The sequence below is a fragment of the Bos indicus genome, chromosome 20 (genome assembly GCF_029378745.1).
Source record: "Bos indicus isolate NIAB-ARS_2022 breed Sahiwal x Tharparkar chromosome 20, NIAB-ARS_B.indTharparkar_mat_pri_1.0, whole genome shotgun sequence".
Classification (NCBI taxonomy): domain Eukaryota; kingdom Metazoa; phylum Chordata; class Mammalia; order Artiodactyla; family Bovidae; genus Bos; species Bos indicus.
This window is the reverse complement of record NC_091779.1, coordinates 57,344,662-57,360,668: the sequence shown is the minus strand read 5'-3', so window position 1 is coordinate 57,360,668 and position 16,007 is coordinate 57,344,662. Positions and strand designations below refer to the sequence as shown.

At 41.9% G+C, this 16,007-nt stretch overlaps 1 protein-coding gene across 1 annotated transcript in view; it reads left to right on the top strand.

Moving 5' to 3' along the window:
• The window catches only part of FBXL7 (F-box and leucine rich repeat protein 7), a 468,772-nt gene that overhangs the window by 116,860 nt on the left and 335,905 nt on the right, over window positions 1-16,007 (top strand). Inside the window, exon 2 of the mRNA XM_070774830.1 lies at window positions 15,327-15,416. Within this exon, the coding sequence (XP_070630931.1) occupies window positions 15,327-15,416 (90 nt within the window). The remainder of the gene's footprint in view (window positions 1-15,326; window positions 15,417-16,007) is intronic.

The following is a 16,007-nucleotide window of genomic DNA, read 5'->3' as shown; positions in this document are numbered from 1 at the left end:
GTCTGAAAACATTTCCTTAGATATCTTTACATTGAAAAAAGTTCATCACAAATGCCTGAAATGTTTACTTTTTATTTAAATCAGTGAAGATCCTGTAAATTTCATGACAACTAAGTCTTTATGAAGCACACCCTAGAGTTTCCATCTGGATTCCACAAAAGGTATTTGACTTTTAGGGTGAGTATAATAATCTTGTGAGAAGGTAAATGAAGAAGGGCCTGGAGTGAACTGATGCACAGCTTGAAAGATCAGATCCCTGTGACCCGTTCTTCCTTCAGACAAAAACGTGATAGTCAGAATGTCCCTGTCACCTCTGTGGGTGACGTGATACCTTTGTACTACCAGCGTTCAGGAGAAGAATTCTAGAGGATTTTACAGTTATTAACCTAGGATCTGTACATCAAGAAAGAGAATGAGGAAGGGAACAACAGCTATTGGTGAAATATTTGATCTATTTTTGTCTAAAAGGCAAAGCTATTATATTTTCAAAAGCGAGGAGAGATTAGCTCCTAAGTTGCTGTATTCAAGAACTGTTCCAGTTCCAGGCAGGATTTATTTTGCTTAGTGTATCTCATTTTATACAAGCCAGACCTTTCCCTTCACTGGCTCCTGCAAACCTTAAGTTAGGTTATGACCGCAATTTATATGATAAAAGGGCTGTAAATGCAAAATTTAGGGAGAGCAATTTTTTTTAATGCATAAAGCTTTGAAAAATACAATGTAGATTATAGATGGAAGCTAAATTAAAGTTTTTTTAAGAGAAGAAAGACCTACCCAGTCATCTGTTCATTGCCCAGAGCAAATTAAACTGTTTTCCAGGGTCTGGAAGCCTTATCAGATTTATCATGTGGCTATATATACAGCTTCTTAACTTTTACTTGGTGGTGCTTTTTACAAATGTTACAATTCATCACTGTTAAAATGATTTCTTTATACTTATTCCACTTTATACTTATTCCACCTTTCAGAGTCCGTCTCTACAGGAAGAAATTGTAGCTTTCACATAGAAAAAAATACTTTTAGGATGAATTTTTTTTTTTCTGTTTTCTTTTTCTTTTTTTGACTGCTCCACTTGGCTTGGGGGATCCTAGTTCCCTGACCAGAGATCAAACCCAGGCGCTCAGCAGTGAGAGCATGGAATCCTAACCACTGGACCACCAAGGGATTCCTAATTTTTTTTTTTTCTTGAATGCCACATTTTATCTTTGTTAAGCATACATTTCTGCAATTCTAACATTGATCATCAGGAGCAGCAGACAGGAGCTCTTGTCCCTTGTTGGTTCACATAATAGAAATCCAGTTGCATGGCCAGCATCAGGACCAGTTCACACTGGTTTATGTCTTGGTGGTTTATGTTGAACTGGTTTATGTCTTCCTGGGTGGCTCAGTGGTAGGAGTCTGCCTGCCAGTGTAGGAGAAACAAGAGACGTGGGTTAAATCCCTGAGTTGGGAAGATATCCTGGAGGAGGGCATGGCAACCCATTCAGTATTCTTGCCTAGAGAATCCCATGGACAGAGGAGCCTGGTGAGCCACAGTCCATGGGGTTGCCAAGAGTCAGGCACAGCTGAGCAGGCATTTACCACGTTCTTACCTGACTTCTTTCTGTCTTTCTGCTTTGCTGTGTTTATCTTGATGGTAAGGTGGATGCTCCTTTTTGATACAATTTGGTGGCTAACAAACCCAAGAGTTGTATTCCAGAGAGATAGGGAGAATACCTTTCCCCTTACAACTGATAACTTTGGGCACTTACCTGCCCCTCTGTATCTGCCTGGTCAGTACTGGGCAGTGAGGATGGGCTCATGTTGATTGGCTTAGGACAGGCGGAGCTTCCTGCTGGAGACAGAGTTGAATTCACTGTCACCCAATCACGACAGAGCTGCCCAAAGCCAGAGGGATGGTATGGATTCCTAGTGGGGGCAGTCACCACCCTCACTGTGATCCTTTGGCCTCTCCTTCCTTCCAGTTCTGATGGAGAAGGATTCTGCTCTCTGTGAAGTACTACACTGCTGCCATGCACATTTTCTCACGTGCTTTGTGTTCAGAGATGCGTTGTGTTGGGAATGGTCGTTTCTCCTCCTATGAAAGAGAAGAGAACTGTGGCTTCCCACTGTGGTTCCTAGCAAAGCTTCTCTTACCCCAAGGAAAGTGGAAGAAATGGAGGTAGAGAATAATGATACTCTTAGGGAGCGTGTGGAAGGTAATAAAATGAGATCTTTGATTTGGGGACTAAGAAGATCACACTGGACAGGCCAAGGCCGAAGTCACATGCTCAAAGACAAGACGCAGCGGCTAAATAAAGCAGCTGCAATTTGGTGACATAAATATGTGTGTGGACAAATACATTTGTGTATTTCCCTAATGCCAGAGTATTTTTATGTATTGGTGTGTGTGTGTATGTGTCTGTATGTGTGTTAGTCACTGAAGTTGTATCCGACTTTCTGCAGCCCCATGGACTGTAGCTTGCCAGGCTCCTCTGTCCATGGAATTTCCCGGGCAAGAATTCTGGAGTGGATTGCCATTTCCTTCTCCAGGGGATCTTTGCAATACAGGAATCAAATCCAGGTCTCTTGCATTACAGGCAGATTCTTTATCATCTGAATCATCAGGGAAACCATATAGATATATATATATATATATATATATATATATAAACACATACATGTATATAACATTATATATGATAATATGTACATATATATAATTTTTAAAATTTATTTTTATTTATTTATTTGGCTGTGCTTGGTCTTAGCTGTGACAAGAGCGATCTTCGATCTTCATTCCTGGGTGCAGGATCTTTCGTTGTGGCATGTGAACTCTTAGTTGCGACATATGGGATCTAGTTCCCTGACCAGGGATTGAACCCAGGCCCCCTGCACTGGGAGCTCAGAGTCTTAGCCACTGGAACACCAGGGAAGTCCCATATATATATTTATGTATAATTTCTATTCAGTGGAAGAAGGGAGAAGTTGGTTAAGAACTCCGTCTCTCCCACTTGTCTGTTAACTTGCAGAATCTTGGTTTGTGGTTGTAAAGTGGTTTGTAGCTTTGCAAGAGGGTTGATCTCTTTTTCAGTCAAGGAGGAATAGAGAATGTGGGAGTGGAAAGGGGTCTTGAAGATGACCTCTTCCAATGTCTCTCTTCCTGGTCTGAGGTGACATACTCATTGTTGCTGAAAAGTCTTGAGTAGCTTCCTCGGGGCCACCCAACTAGTCAGGGACTCATCTGAGCTTATCTGAGCATCTGACTTATCTGAGCATCTGAGATATGAGTTCTGATTTTTTCACTTAAGTGCTTTCTTAATCTTTACTGTCTGCATCTTCTTGGTGGTAGGTACGAAAGCTTGCTTGTTGTAATCTTCTTTGCCAGGCAGGGCAGTCTGAATCTTTTTTAGTTCCCTTGACAGAATCTTGATGACATATTTGGTGACATGAATATGTGTGTGTACATATATATTTGTATATTTCTCTAACTTCTGCCTATGAGTTCCTAATAATTGGACATGTCAGATGTGAAACATAGTAAAATCCTAAGATTATCTTGTGTTGAATAAGATTCAGATTTAAATTGCATAGCCCTTCCCCTCTCTCTTTCACTATTGGTAAACTTACTGCTTATGTGTGAAAGGAGGATAGTGAAATGCCTTTAAGAATTTATTATTCAGTGTTAGTCACTCAGTAATGTCTGATTCTTTGTGACCCCATGGACCATAGCCTGCCAGGCTCCTCTGTCCTTGGAATTCTCCAGGCCAGAATATTGGAGTAGGTACCCATTCCCTCCTCCAAGGGGTCTTCCCAACCCAGGGATCGAACTCAGGTCTTCTGCATTGCAGGCAGATTCTTTACCATCTCTGCCACAATTCAGAATTTTCACTAATTTATATAGATCATCATTGATATTTAAGATAAACACATATAAGCATGCTTTGTATAAAATCCCTAAAGTCAGTGAGTGGCCACAGGGTACTGCTACTGCTGCTGCTAAGTTGCTTCAGTCGTGTCCGACTCTTGTTCGACCCCATAGACAGCAGCCCACCAGGCTCCCCTGTCCCTGGGATTCTCCAGGCAAGAACACTGGAGTGGGTTGCCATTTCCTTCTCCAGTGCATGAAAGTGAAAAGTGAAAGTGAAGTCGCTCGGTCATGTCCAACTCTTAGTGATCCCATGGACTGCAGCCTACCAGGCTCCATGGGATTTTCCAGGCAAGAGTACTGGAGTGGGGTGCCATTGCCTTCTCCGGGCCACAGGATACAAAGGTCTGTAATTGTCAGAGTGAACTGGGTTTGAGCAACCACAAAATATTGCTATTGAAAGGTAAAGTTTGTATTTTCTCTGTTCTTCCCTGTCCTCAAGATCCTGCGGGAAAGTAACCTCTGTCACCAAGATGACTTGATCATGGAATTGTGTCAAACGTGGTGGCTGGCACATGGGACCCTAAATAAATGAGCGGGTGAATCAGAAGAGCTACTTACGACTTTATTCTCACTGAGACTCTTGATGTCAGGAAATGAGCATGTGGCTTTGAATTTGCCCTCAGATCCTGCTGAAACAGCCTTGAACTTCAAAAAGAACGCTTGTCTTTCCCTGCCCATATGGTTTAGCTAGGCATGGTCTTCTCATGATCTTTGGGACACAGCAGTCCTTTAGAACTTTGATACAAACTGTAGTGTTGTTATTAGCATAAAACTGTCTTCTGAATGACTTATAGTACGACTGAAATTCTTGTGCCGACGCACGCACCCTTTAGCCTGTCCATGGTCTGATCCTCTCATTACTCTGCTCAGAAACCCAGCTGTGAAGCACCATCTGTCAGCAGCAGCAGCAGCATCTGTCTTAGTGTCAGCTGACATCTGTGTTAGCTCTGGAGGCATTGCCTGAAGGCCCTTAGGTGGGTGTGAGTCTTGGGGGAGCAGGCTCCGCCTTAGTGCCTTTAATGAAATATTGCCTGACCTTTTCAACTTAAAACTACCCGTGATGGTATGCCAAGGGCTTGCTTTTTCGAATGCTGAAAGACTTTTTTAGGATTCCTGCATTCCATGATGCATTAAATCTTATGGCTAATCTTCCTTTTCCTCTCACAGTAATACTGCCATGCAGTGAGACTTGAATCAATGCTCAAATGATAGATTCACGGTAGGATTTTTGGCTTTCTGCTTAATTCTGCAGAAAATAGTGCTGGAGAATCTACTGGGTTGAAGAGTGTCTTCCCCGTCCCTTCCTGAAACATCAGAATGTGACCTTATTTGGGAATCGGGTCCTTACAAGTGTAATTAAGATGAAGACACACTGGGGCTTCTTTGGTGGCTCAGATGGTAAAGAATCTGCCTGCAATTCAGGAGACCTGGGCTTGATCCCTGAGTTGGGAAGATCCCCTGAAAAAGGGAATGGCTACCCACTCCAGTATTCTTGCCTGGAAAATCCCATGGGCAGAGGAGCTTGGCAGGTGGCAGTCCATGGGGTCACAAAGAGTCAGACACAACTAGGCGACTAACACACCACACTGGGGTTGGGTGGAGTCAATTCAATAAGGCTGGTGTCCTTATAAGAAGGGATGCAGAGTCACATAAAAGGGAGGTGGCCATGTGATGACTGGTGGAGACTGGAAATATGCTGCCACAAACCAGAGAATGCCAAGGGTTGCTGGCAATTAGGAGGAGCTAGGAGAGAGGCAGGGAACAGATTCTCTCTAGAGCATGGCTCTTCTGGCACCTTAATTTCAGACTTCTAGCTTCCAAGATCACGGGACAACAAACTTCTTTTATTTTGAGCCGTTTGGTTAGTGATAATTTGCTACAGCATCCCTAGGAGCTAATACAGAGTACTATATAGCAGTAGTCCCCAACCCCCAGGCCATGGATCAGTATAGATCCGTGACCTGTTAGGAGCCAGGCTGCACAGAAGGAGGTAAGCAGTGGGCAAGTGAGTGAAGTCTCATCTGTACTTAGGAGCGCCAACCCTCCTGTGAACTGTGCATGCGAGGGATCTAGCTTGCGTGCTCCTTGTGAGAATCTAATGCTTGATGACCTGAGGTGGAGCTGAGACAGTGTTGCTAGCACTGGGGAGCAGCTGCCACTGTCTTCCATCACCCCCAGATGGGACCATCTAGTTGCTGGAAAACAAGCTCAGGGCTCCCACTGATTCTGCATTATGGTGAATTGTGTAATTATTTTATTATATATCATAATGTGATAATAGAAATAAAGTGTACAAAAAATGTAATCTGCTTGAGTCATCCTAACACCATCTCCCCAGCCCTTGCCAACCTCTGGAAGAATTATCTTCCATGAAACTGGTCCCTGGTGCCACAAAGGTTGAGGACCACTACCATATAGTTTGTCACCACTGAGAATATGTATGAATTTTGTAATTTCAACACATAGCCATTATGTGAAGCCTGTCTTTTGGTGTAACAAAGATTTAAGTGGTGCCCGTAGGAAGGTGTAGTGTTTGTTAGGAAACATGATGGGAACAGGGCTATTCCGTTAGGAATATGTTTCCAGTTTATTTGCTCGGTGGATCCTTCACTCACTGATGCCAAGTCATTTAACACATAGGTACTGAGTGACCATAACATACCAACCACTGTGCTTGCTTTAGAGAGTAGAGCAGTGAATAGATATGTATGAAATCTACCTTTGTAAAGTTGAAAGTCCAGTAGAGAAGACAGACATGATTGTTTACAACCTACATAATTTTAACATCATTATAAAAGAAAACAGCAGTCACACCAAGCAGTGATGAAATTTTGTGGATCAAAGTGTTTGAGATTATCACTTAATGATTTAAAATCTTTTATGTTTCAAATGTTTAAACCTTAATGTTTAAAACTTTATACTGCATTTATGTTCAATTCTACTTGTGTATCTGTGTTTTACTTCCCCACCCAATATAGACTGTCTTGTTTTTTTCTAGTGCTAATCATAACTCTTCACATACAGTAGGTTTAGCTTGTAGTTGTTGAATTAAATTGGATTACTGATTAATAATAAAAATAGGGAGGATGGTTAATAGTAGCTAACACCACTAAGTATCTATTATACGTATATGCCTTATGAGCAATTGACTTATTGACCTCATTTTATACTCATAGTTGTGCTATGAGTTTATATCTCCTAGTACTCCATTTTACAGGCTTCCCAGGTGGCACTAGCAGTAAAGAACTTGCCAATGCAGAAGACATAAGAGACTTCAGTTCGATCCCTAGATAGGGAAGATCCCCTGGAGGAGGGCATAACAACCCACTTCAGTATTCTTGCCTGGAGAATTCCATGGACAGGAGCTGGTGGGCTTCAGTCCATAGGGTCAAAAAGAGTTGGACACGACAGAAATGACTTAGCATCCTTGCACTTCATTTTACAGGTGGAGAAACTGAGGTTCTTGGAAAGTAAGAAAGCTTCCTCCAGCTCAACCAGCTCCGTTCAGTTCAGTTCAGTTGCTCAGTCATGTCTGACTCTTTGTGACCCCATGGACTGCAGCACACCAGACTTCCCTGTCCATCACCAACTCCTGGAGCTTGCTTAAAATCATGTCCATTGAGTCAGTGATGCCTTCCAACCATCTCATCTTCTGTCCTCCCCTTCTCCCCCTGCCTTCAATCTTTCCCAGCATGAGGGTCTTTTCAAATGAGTCAGCACTTTGTATCAGGTGGCCAAAGTACTGGAGATTCAGCTTCAGCATCAGTCCTTCCAATGAATATTCAGGACTGATTTCCTTTAGTATGAACTGGTTGGATCTCCTTGCAGTCCAAGGGACTCTCAAGAGTCTTCTCTAACACCACAGTTCAAAAGTATCAGTTCTTTGGCGTGAAGCTTTCTTTATGGTCGAATTCTCACATGCATACATGACCACTGGAAAAACCATAGCTTTGACTAGATGGACTTTTGTCAGCAAAGTAATGTCTCTGCTTTTTAATGTGCTGTCTAGGTTTGCCATAGCTTTTCTTCCAAGGAGCAAGCGTGTTTTAATTTCATGGCTGCAGTCACCAACTGCTGTGATTTTGGAGCCCAAGAAAAGAAAGTCTGCCACTATTTCCATTGTTTCCCCATCTATTTGCCATGAAGTGATGGGACCAGATGCCATGATCTTAGTTTATTGAATATTGAGTTTTAAGCCAACCTTTTCACTCTCCTCTTTCACTTTCATCAATAGGCTCTTTAGTTCCTCTTTGCTTTCTGGCATAAGGGTGGTGTCATCTGCGTATCTGAGGTTATTGATATTTCTCCCAGAAATCTTGATTCCAGCTTGTGCTTCATGCAGCCCGGCATTCCACATGGTGTACCCTGCATATAATTTAAATAAGCAAGGTGATAATATAAAGCCTTGACGTACTCCTTTCCCAATTTGGAGTCAGTCCTTTGTTGCATGTCTGATTCAATCAGCTAGATAGCAGCAAAGCCAAGTTGTGGTCCAGGCAGTGGGTGTTCAAACTGCACACACACTGCAAGATGGCACTTTACTCACTTTACTCACACTTTACTCACACTTATAGCCATCCTGCTGAGTTCCCTGGATGAGTTTAAGCGAACTGTTTCAAAATCATGTGTCTTTATTCTTTTTCTTTTTAGTAATCACAGCCTCCAGGAACAATGCAGAAAAGATTGGCTTTAACTGAGATTTTTGTCTAAGAATATGTGCTTTCTTCACCAAGGTAAAGCGAGTGGTGCTGAGATGTAAAATGATTGCTGCTCGACCGAAATCATTTCTCCTGAATTCTTTCTCTCTTTAGCCTTTGGCTTCTAAGGTAACATCAGTTAAATGATGAAGTATCCTGCAGGGTCCTGTGTGGTTGAGTCTGGGCTTGCATTTCACATCATGGTTTCCCTTGTGTGGTGTTGGAGCGGGGACACCCGCTCCTGAGCTCTCTGCCTGGAGGCTGAAGCTCTTGCTTCTGCTAGAGAAAACATGGACTGTCCCCAAGACGGAGAGAAAGGGGCCATCCCCAGGCATCCCCTGGCAGTCCAGTTCCAATCAACATCCCACAGCCTTTGGAAGAGGGAGCTGTGTTCAGCCGAGCTTTGCAGCAGGTGTGTGTTTAGACCCTAAAGCCCTGTGCTGCTCTGTTACTGTCTGTGATCTGGGCCAGTTGGCTGCTCAACCCGGAAGCTGCCACAGGATTGGAAGTGAATGGCTCCGGAGGAGCTGCTGCCTCAGCAGTGGGATTGTCACAGTTTCTCTCCTGGAAGAACTCTGTGTACTCTGTTCTCCTCCCCTGGCTTCAGCCACAGCCCTCAGGATCTGATTTCAGCTAGAAACAACAAGCACCAGAAGTTTCTAAATTACAAGCCGCCAGTACTGAAGCCAGGCCTCTGTCAAGGCAGCATCAGTCACAGTAGCTACAAGGTAGAAACATGCGAAGTGCCCATCAGTGCAGCCCACACGTGGAACATACACACAGTGGAATATTATTTGGCCACAAAAAGGAGGGACGTACAACTTGGATGAACCATTGAAAATATGATAAGTGAAAAAAAAAAAAAGCAAAGGATGAAGATTGCATGACTCTATCTATAGGAAATATCCAGAATAGGCTAATTCATAGAGATGCAAAGCAGGTAGAGATTACCTGGGACTGAAAGAGGGAGGGATGGAGATTTATGGGGCTGTGATACAGAATTTCTGTGTCAGGTAATGGAAAAGTTGTGGAAACAGTAGTGATGGGTGTACAACACTGTGAGTGGATACCTCTGAATTACAAGTAAAAAATACTGAAGATGGCAAATTTTATGTTATATATATTTTTAAAAAATATTGAAAGAATGTCAGCACCCTGAAGCAAATCTTGCATTTCTTAGCAAAGAGGAAAATGCTGAAAATTGTCCTAGGCTTTTCTCAGGATGGACATAAACCTGTGAGAACTGTGGCCTCTTAGGAGAAGGGTCCAGCATAGGGCAGCATAAAGTAGGTGCTCAGTTAACCAATCTTTGTCTCTGTCCCAGATCACCCTCCAGTTACAACGTGTGAGTCCTGATCATTGAGCCTGAGGCCACCTGTTAGGTAGTTTGGGAAAAAGGGAGTAAAGAAAGTTCCAGTTAGGACATTAAATGGCTTGATAGGAAAGAAAAAAAAAAAAAGACTCAAAACGTGACTCTGAGATCTCTCTGCTTCTTTTCCATTCTCACTGTTGTGCTCCTTAAATTGTGCTTTCAACCCTCACCAGGAAAGAACAAAAAATAGGAGAAGCAAAGCAAAGGACACCATCTACTGTTTTCTGCTCACAATGAAGTGAAACAGGGGCCTTGTATTTGATACCTCCTCATTTCACTCTCCATCAATATCTCCAACTCTGGAGAACTCATCTATAAAATTCCCGTTGGCCTGAAAGAGCTAATATGCTTCAAGAATATGTGTTCAGTTTCTTTCCAAAAGCTAATCTGCACCTGGGCCAGGGATTAGGCCAGATCATTCTTTGAGATAACTAATATTATTATTCTGTACACACAGACATTTGAACCGTGGATCAAAGAAGATAAGAAATGATCTCAAGATAACAGTCAGGAAAATAACAGTGAATTCAATACACAAACATGACCCACTGCTCCCTTGACCTAATTCTGAGAAAAAAGAACTCTCTTTCCTTTGGTGTGGACATTTGATATTAAATAAGGTTCTCAGGGTGCACCTGCAGCAGCCACTTGGAATCAAGGTACCTGAGAGAAACAGGAAATAAAGGGCTACGGCCCCCACCACATGTATCCACGTGCTCCGTTGTGCATTTCCTGTCAGGGGTCTTTGACCGAAATCCGCAGGAATGAATTTGATGCATCTAATCTGGAATTGATAAAGGGAATCAATTTTGCAAGGGATTTATTGGACTCTTAAAAATGTTAGAGAGCATAGGACCCCACTGATTCATTTTTGTTATGTATTGATTGATCTTTCCTCTTCCTCCCTTTGCCTTTCTCATGTTGTCAATAAATAACAATGGAACGTCTGTCTTGTTTTAAACATCTGCTTTTGCACAGTCAGCCTGGGCACTGGGAATGAGAAAAGATATTTAGTGCTGCAGTTTTATACATGGAGATTTTTATACTAAAAGAGATTTGAAATCTTGTTCAAATAGGATCCTCATTTAACGAACATCTTTTCAGACATTGGGAGAACCTGGCACCCTCTAACAGAAAGCCTGAAGGGATCTGTGATTGGGATCAAATTCTTCGCTAACATGCTTAGGTTAACAGTGCACCTCAAGTCCCTGAAGTGATCGACCCACTGGCTAATTTGTCCATATGGTGGTTGAGATTCACAGAAGTGTATGCTCACCTGTTACAGGCAATACCTACCAACCTCAGTGCATTGTTAGTCTTCACTTTCTTTGATGTTTATATATTTGATACCTAATTGTTTGTTCAATTGCCCTCATTTAGGCTTCTAGCCTGCTTGGGAGGAAATTCAATAAAGAGCAAAATTTTACTTTACCAAATCCAACCGGCACAGTTTGGATATGCTAACCACCCCTAATGGGGGTTTTGGCCATTGATCAAATAAACAAACTTTCATGTAGCAGTTGGATAGAGAGCAGAATTGCCAACTTTGTTTATGCTTGAGGGATTTTTACTAGATCTATAAGGCATGTAGAATTTAATTTATAAGCATACATAATATTTATTTGCTATTATATATGCATATATAGTCAAATAATAATTAGTGTTTTACATTTTATTTCTTATTTCCTGATACAAATTGAACTGTGATCTTTGGGTCAATATTAAACGATCATGCAGTGGACTCTCTCCAGGACCGGATGTGACTGAATGCTTTTATAAACCATATCTCATAGCAGCCTCTCCCACCCTGAGAGGTGGGGGTATAATTCCCCTGTTTTTAATAGAGGAAATGAGTAGTTGGTTTTTTATTTGTTTTTATCTCTGTTTTATGGATGAAAGGCAGTGAAGCTTAGAGAGTCTGACAGATCTTCTTCCAGGCATGGTGCGTGGCAAATACGGATTTTCAGTTCCTGTGGGTCTGACACCGTGATAGAAAGTTGTCTGTGTCAGCCTAGCCAGGCCATAGAACACAGTTATGGAATCTGACACTAATCTAGGTTTTGTCATTAAAGTGATTTATAAATGTGGTTACCATCTGCTGTTTTAGTTGACTTTAAGTTTACCTTTGATAATGACTATTGATTGGACAGTGGGCCTTCAGTCTGATCACTCTAAGGCCTTTAAAGTAAAATGTGGGGTTTATTTGAAAATAGTTGTGCCTCAAGGCTGCAGCATTAACGCCTACTTGAGTTTCCATCCTGCTTGCACGCCTACCCTACATATGGATTCCCAACTTGTGAGCTCCAACTATTCTGTGAGCCAATTCCTTTAAATCTCTTTCTCTCTGACTCTGTATCTATATATATTATATTATATGTGTAGATATTTTATAATGTATATTTTTAATATATATGTGTCATATATATATATGTATAAATATTGGATTGGCCAATATTTATATGAGGTAATGGAAAAATCCAAATGAACTTTTTGGTCAACTCAGTATCTCATATATATGAATATATGAAAATCCCATATATATATATGATAGAAATAATTCTATAATTTCCCCTGATCCTGACATGTATCCTAGCGGGAGATATTTACACATCTATCAGTTCTGTTTCTCTGGAGAAACCTGACTGATACACACACCAAAGCCTGGGCACCATGACACCCATTTGCATAAAGTGCAAGAGGTTTCCATCTTCACATACCAGGAGATGAAACAAGATTTAGTTTGAGTGACTTGTTCATGGATATGTATGTGGCTTGGAAATGGTAGAGCAGGGTTTTGAAGCCAGAGACTCCAGACATAGCACTTGAAACATTCAAAAGAGCGGATCACTCCAATTGCATGAGAAGCTGGCAGCCATGATGGATACAGGACAGAGTGACTGATAGGTGTGATGGTCGCTGAACTGAGCATTTTGCCTGGTACTCCTGTGTTCTCGGTATGGCTTTCTGCAGAGGTCAAGGCATTGGTCTCCAAGAGAAACTGCTGTGTGCTTCTCCACCTGCATGTGAAATGGGCAAAGACGGGAATGACAGAATTGTTTCAGAGCGATAAGTCATAATGAACGATGTGCAGTGGCAAGAAGAAGCAACAGCCATTTGAATTCCCTGCTCAGGTGATATCACCAATGAACTTGGATTCCTCCATTGCCCTCAATATTAGCAAACAAAATCCTGAAGCTCTTTCAGCGCAAGCCCATTTGTGCTTTTCTACATTGTCCTTTCATAGACTGTAAACTCCCTCCACCCAATTGGGTTATGTACCACTGTGCAGAGAAGACTATTTGAAAACAGTGTTTCTCAGCTGTGTGTAAGAATCTAGATCATAATTTGTGGCATGAAAAGAGTTCATTTGGGACGTCATTGACTGGTCATTGTTTTAGTTTTCTATTGCCACATAACAGATTACCATGAATTTAGCAAAGTTTATCACAAGATATATCTATTCTTTCACTGTTTCCTTGGCTCAGAATTCTTGGCTTGGGTCAGCTGGATCTTTTGTTCAGGATCTTGCAAAGCTGTCATCAAGATGTTGGCCTGGTCGGCTTTCTCATCTGAAGTTGGATCTTCTTCCAGGCTCATGTAGGGTTGGTAGAATTTCTCCTTGCAGCTGTAGCATGCATGATGGTTTGCATCTTCAAGACAAGGAGGAAGAGTCTCCCTCCTCTAGGCTCTATAAAAGGGTTTACTTAGGTATTTAGGTCAGGCCCACCCAGGATAATCACCCTTTTGATTAAAGTCAATGCTATAGGAAATTTAATTACATCTGCAAAACCCTCTCACCATTGCCATGTCCTATTGCTTAGTAACAAATTGCAAATTCTGTCCACACACAAGGGGAGCAGATTACCAAGGGCATGGGCACTGGCTTAGCCTGTTCAGGCTGCTTACAACAAAATACCATAGACTGGGTGACTTATAATGTTAACAGATATTTAATTCTCACAGTTCTGGAGGTTGAAAAGTCTGATATCAAGGTCTGGTGAGGAGCTGCTTCCTGGTTCATAGATGGCCATCTTTTCCCTGTATCCCTACATGATAAAAGGACAGGGGGCACTCTGGGGTCTCTTCAATAAGGGCACTAATCACACTCATGAGGGCTCCACTGTCATGATCTAATCACCTCCAAATACTATAATCACCTCCTAAAACCATCATACTGGAGATTAACTTTTAAGACATGAGATTTGGGAACAGCCATTCAGTCTGCAGCAGGTACCATGGAGATCATCTCAGAATCTGCCCAGTGGTCACTGGCACCTCCCTCCTTATACGGTGTGTGTCCTATTTGTAGACTTTCATTCCCTGGGGGCTCAAATGGTAAAGAGTCTACCTGCAGTGCAGGAGACCCAGGCTCGATCCCTGGGTCGGGAAGATCTCCTGGAGAAGGAAATGGCTACCCACTCCAGTATTCTTGCCTCGAGAATGCTGTGGACAGAAGAGCCTGGTGGGCTATAGTCCATGGGGTCGCAAAGAGTCAGACACGATTGAAAGACAAAATGTTCAGCAGTATTAATGTATTGGCATATGTTCAGATTTAAAGTTAGAAGAGCAGAAAGTTAGTTGTCAGCTGAGGTTAGGTTATTTAGGCCAGGATTTCTCACGTTCAGCCCAGCTGATGCTCTGGTCTGGATTATTTTTTTAAAACTGTGGGGTGCTGTCATGCACATTGTAAGACATTGAGCAGCTTCCCTGGCCTCTACCCACCAGATGCCAGCAGCACACCTTCCCCCACTGTGACAATTAAAAACGAAACCAGTCATTGCCAGATGTCCACTTGAGGAGGAGGCATCCCCATTTAAGAAGCCCTGCATTAGAAGAACAAAGCAGGTTTTTTGTTTGTTTTAACGAAGAACCCATTAAATTAGGGAATTTGTTTTTTTTAAGGCAATGCAGCTGTTTGGAGCCAGCAGGCTCTTGCCCCTTGGATGATGCCTCATTCCTAGATTTGCTTTTTGTCCTTTACCAGAAAATGTATAATTTATAGTTGGAAAGAAAAAATTAATACTGTAGATGTGTCTCTCATTCGCACTCTCTTATTCACGTATATGCCAAAACTATATTACATTATCATGTTTGACGATACCTTATAATCGCCTGAGTTGATAGTCAAGCCATATTATAATAGGGCTTTAGCTCTGTAATGGCATGGGTCAGATATTTCCCCAAAGATATTTAATGCATGAGGCCAGAAAACTAATAAACTTCATTCTTAGTGTTATGGCTCCTTTCTTGGAAACGAGTGATATGGCTTGGTGTGAGATGGAGTGGAAGGCACAGTCCAGTTCTGAAATGACAAAATTCAAAAGCTCCTCGTTTTTGTTTTCTTTAGGCAAAGGCAGCTCAAGCATCTCATCCGACGTGAGCTCAAGTACAGATCACACGCCGACCCAAGCCCAGAAGAATGTGGCTACCAGCGAAGGTAGGCATCTGGTCTTCATTATCTCTTGTGCTCTCGTCACAGTGCTGGCTGTATTTGGAAGACACATAAAATGTGTGAGTCTCAGATCTGTTCTGCTGAGTGGGAGCATATGGGATTTTCAAAAATGGGAAGGCCAAGGCTTTCTCTTTTATTGCATTGTTGTCAATGTCTACTAAAGTTGTTTTGGTGCAGTTTAAGGTAAATGCTGTTATTTTGTCAAAGTATAATAAGCTGACTTTTGGGAATGTTTATGAATGATGTCTTGTTTTTCAGTATGGGAAACATGATTGTAAAATCCTTTTGCTCTAGTTGAAAGTTCCTGCAAGAACTTTGGAAATAAGCACACCTGGAATTTGGGATTTTGATAATGGGAAGGTCATAGTTGTGTGATTTGTAGAACCTGAACCAGTCCCCAATAATGGGGAGTAGGAGAAGAGGTTTGTTTGATTCTTTAAAAAATTAAGTGAGAATTCCTGCTTGTCAGAACAAAGATGGGTTGCATTGGTGTTCTTGATGAAGAATTTGATTATATGTAGTAACACGTGTTGGAATTTAACTGCTTCCCAGTAGTTGAGAAGCTTTTCAGTTATA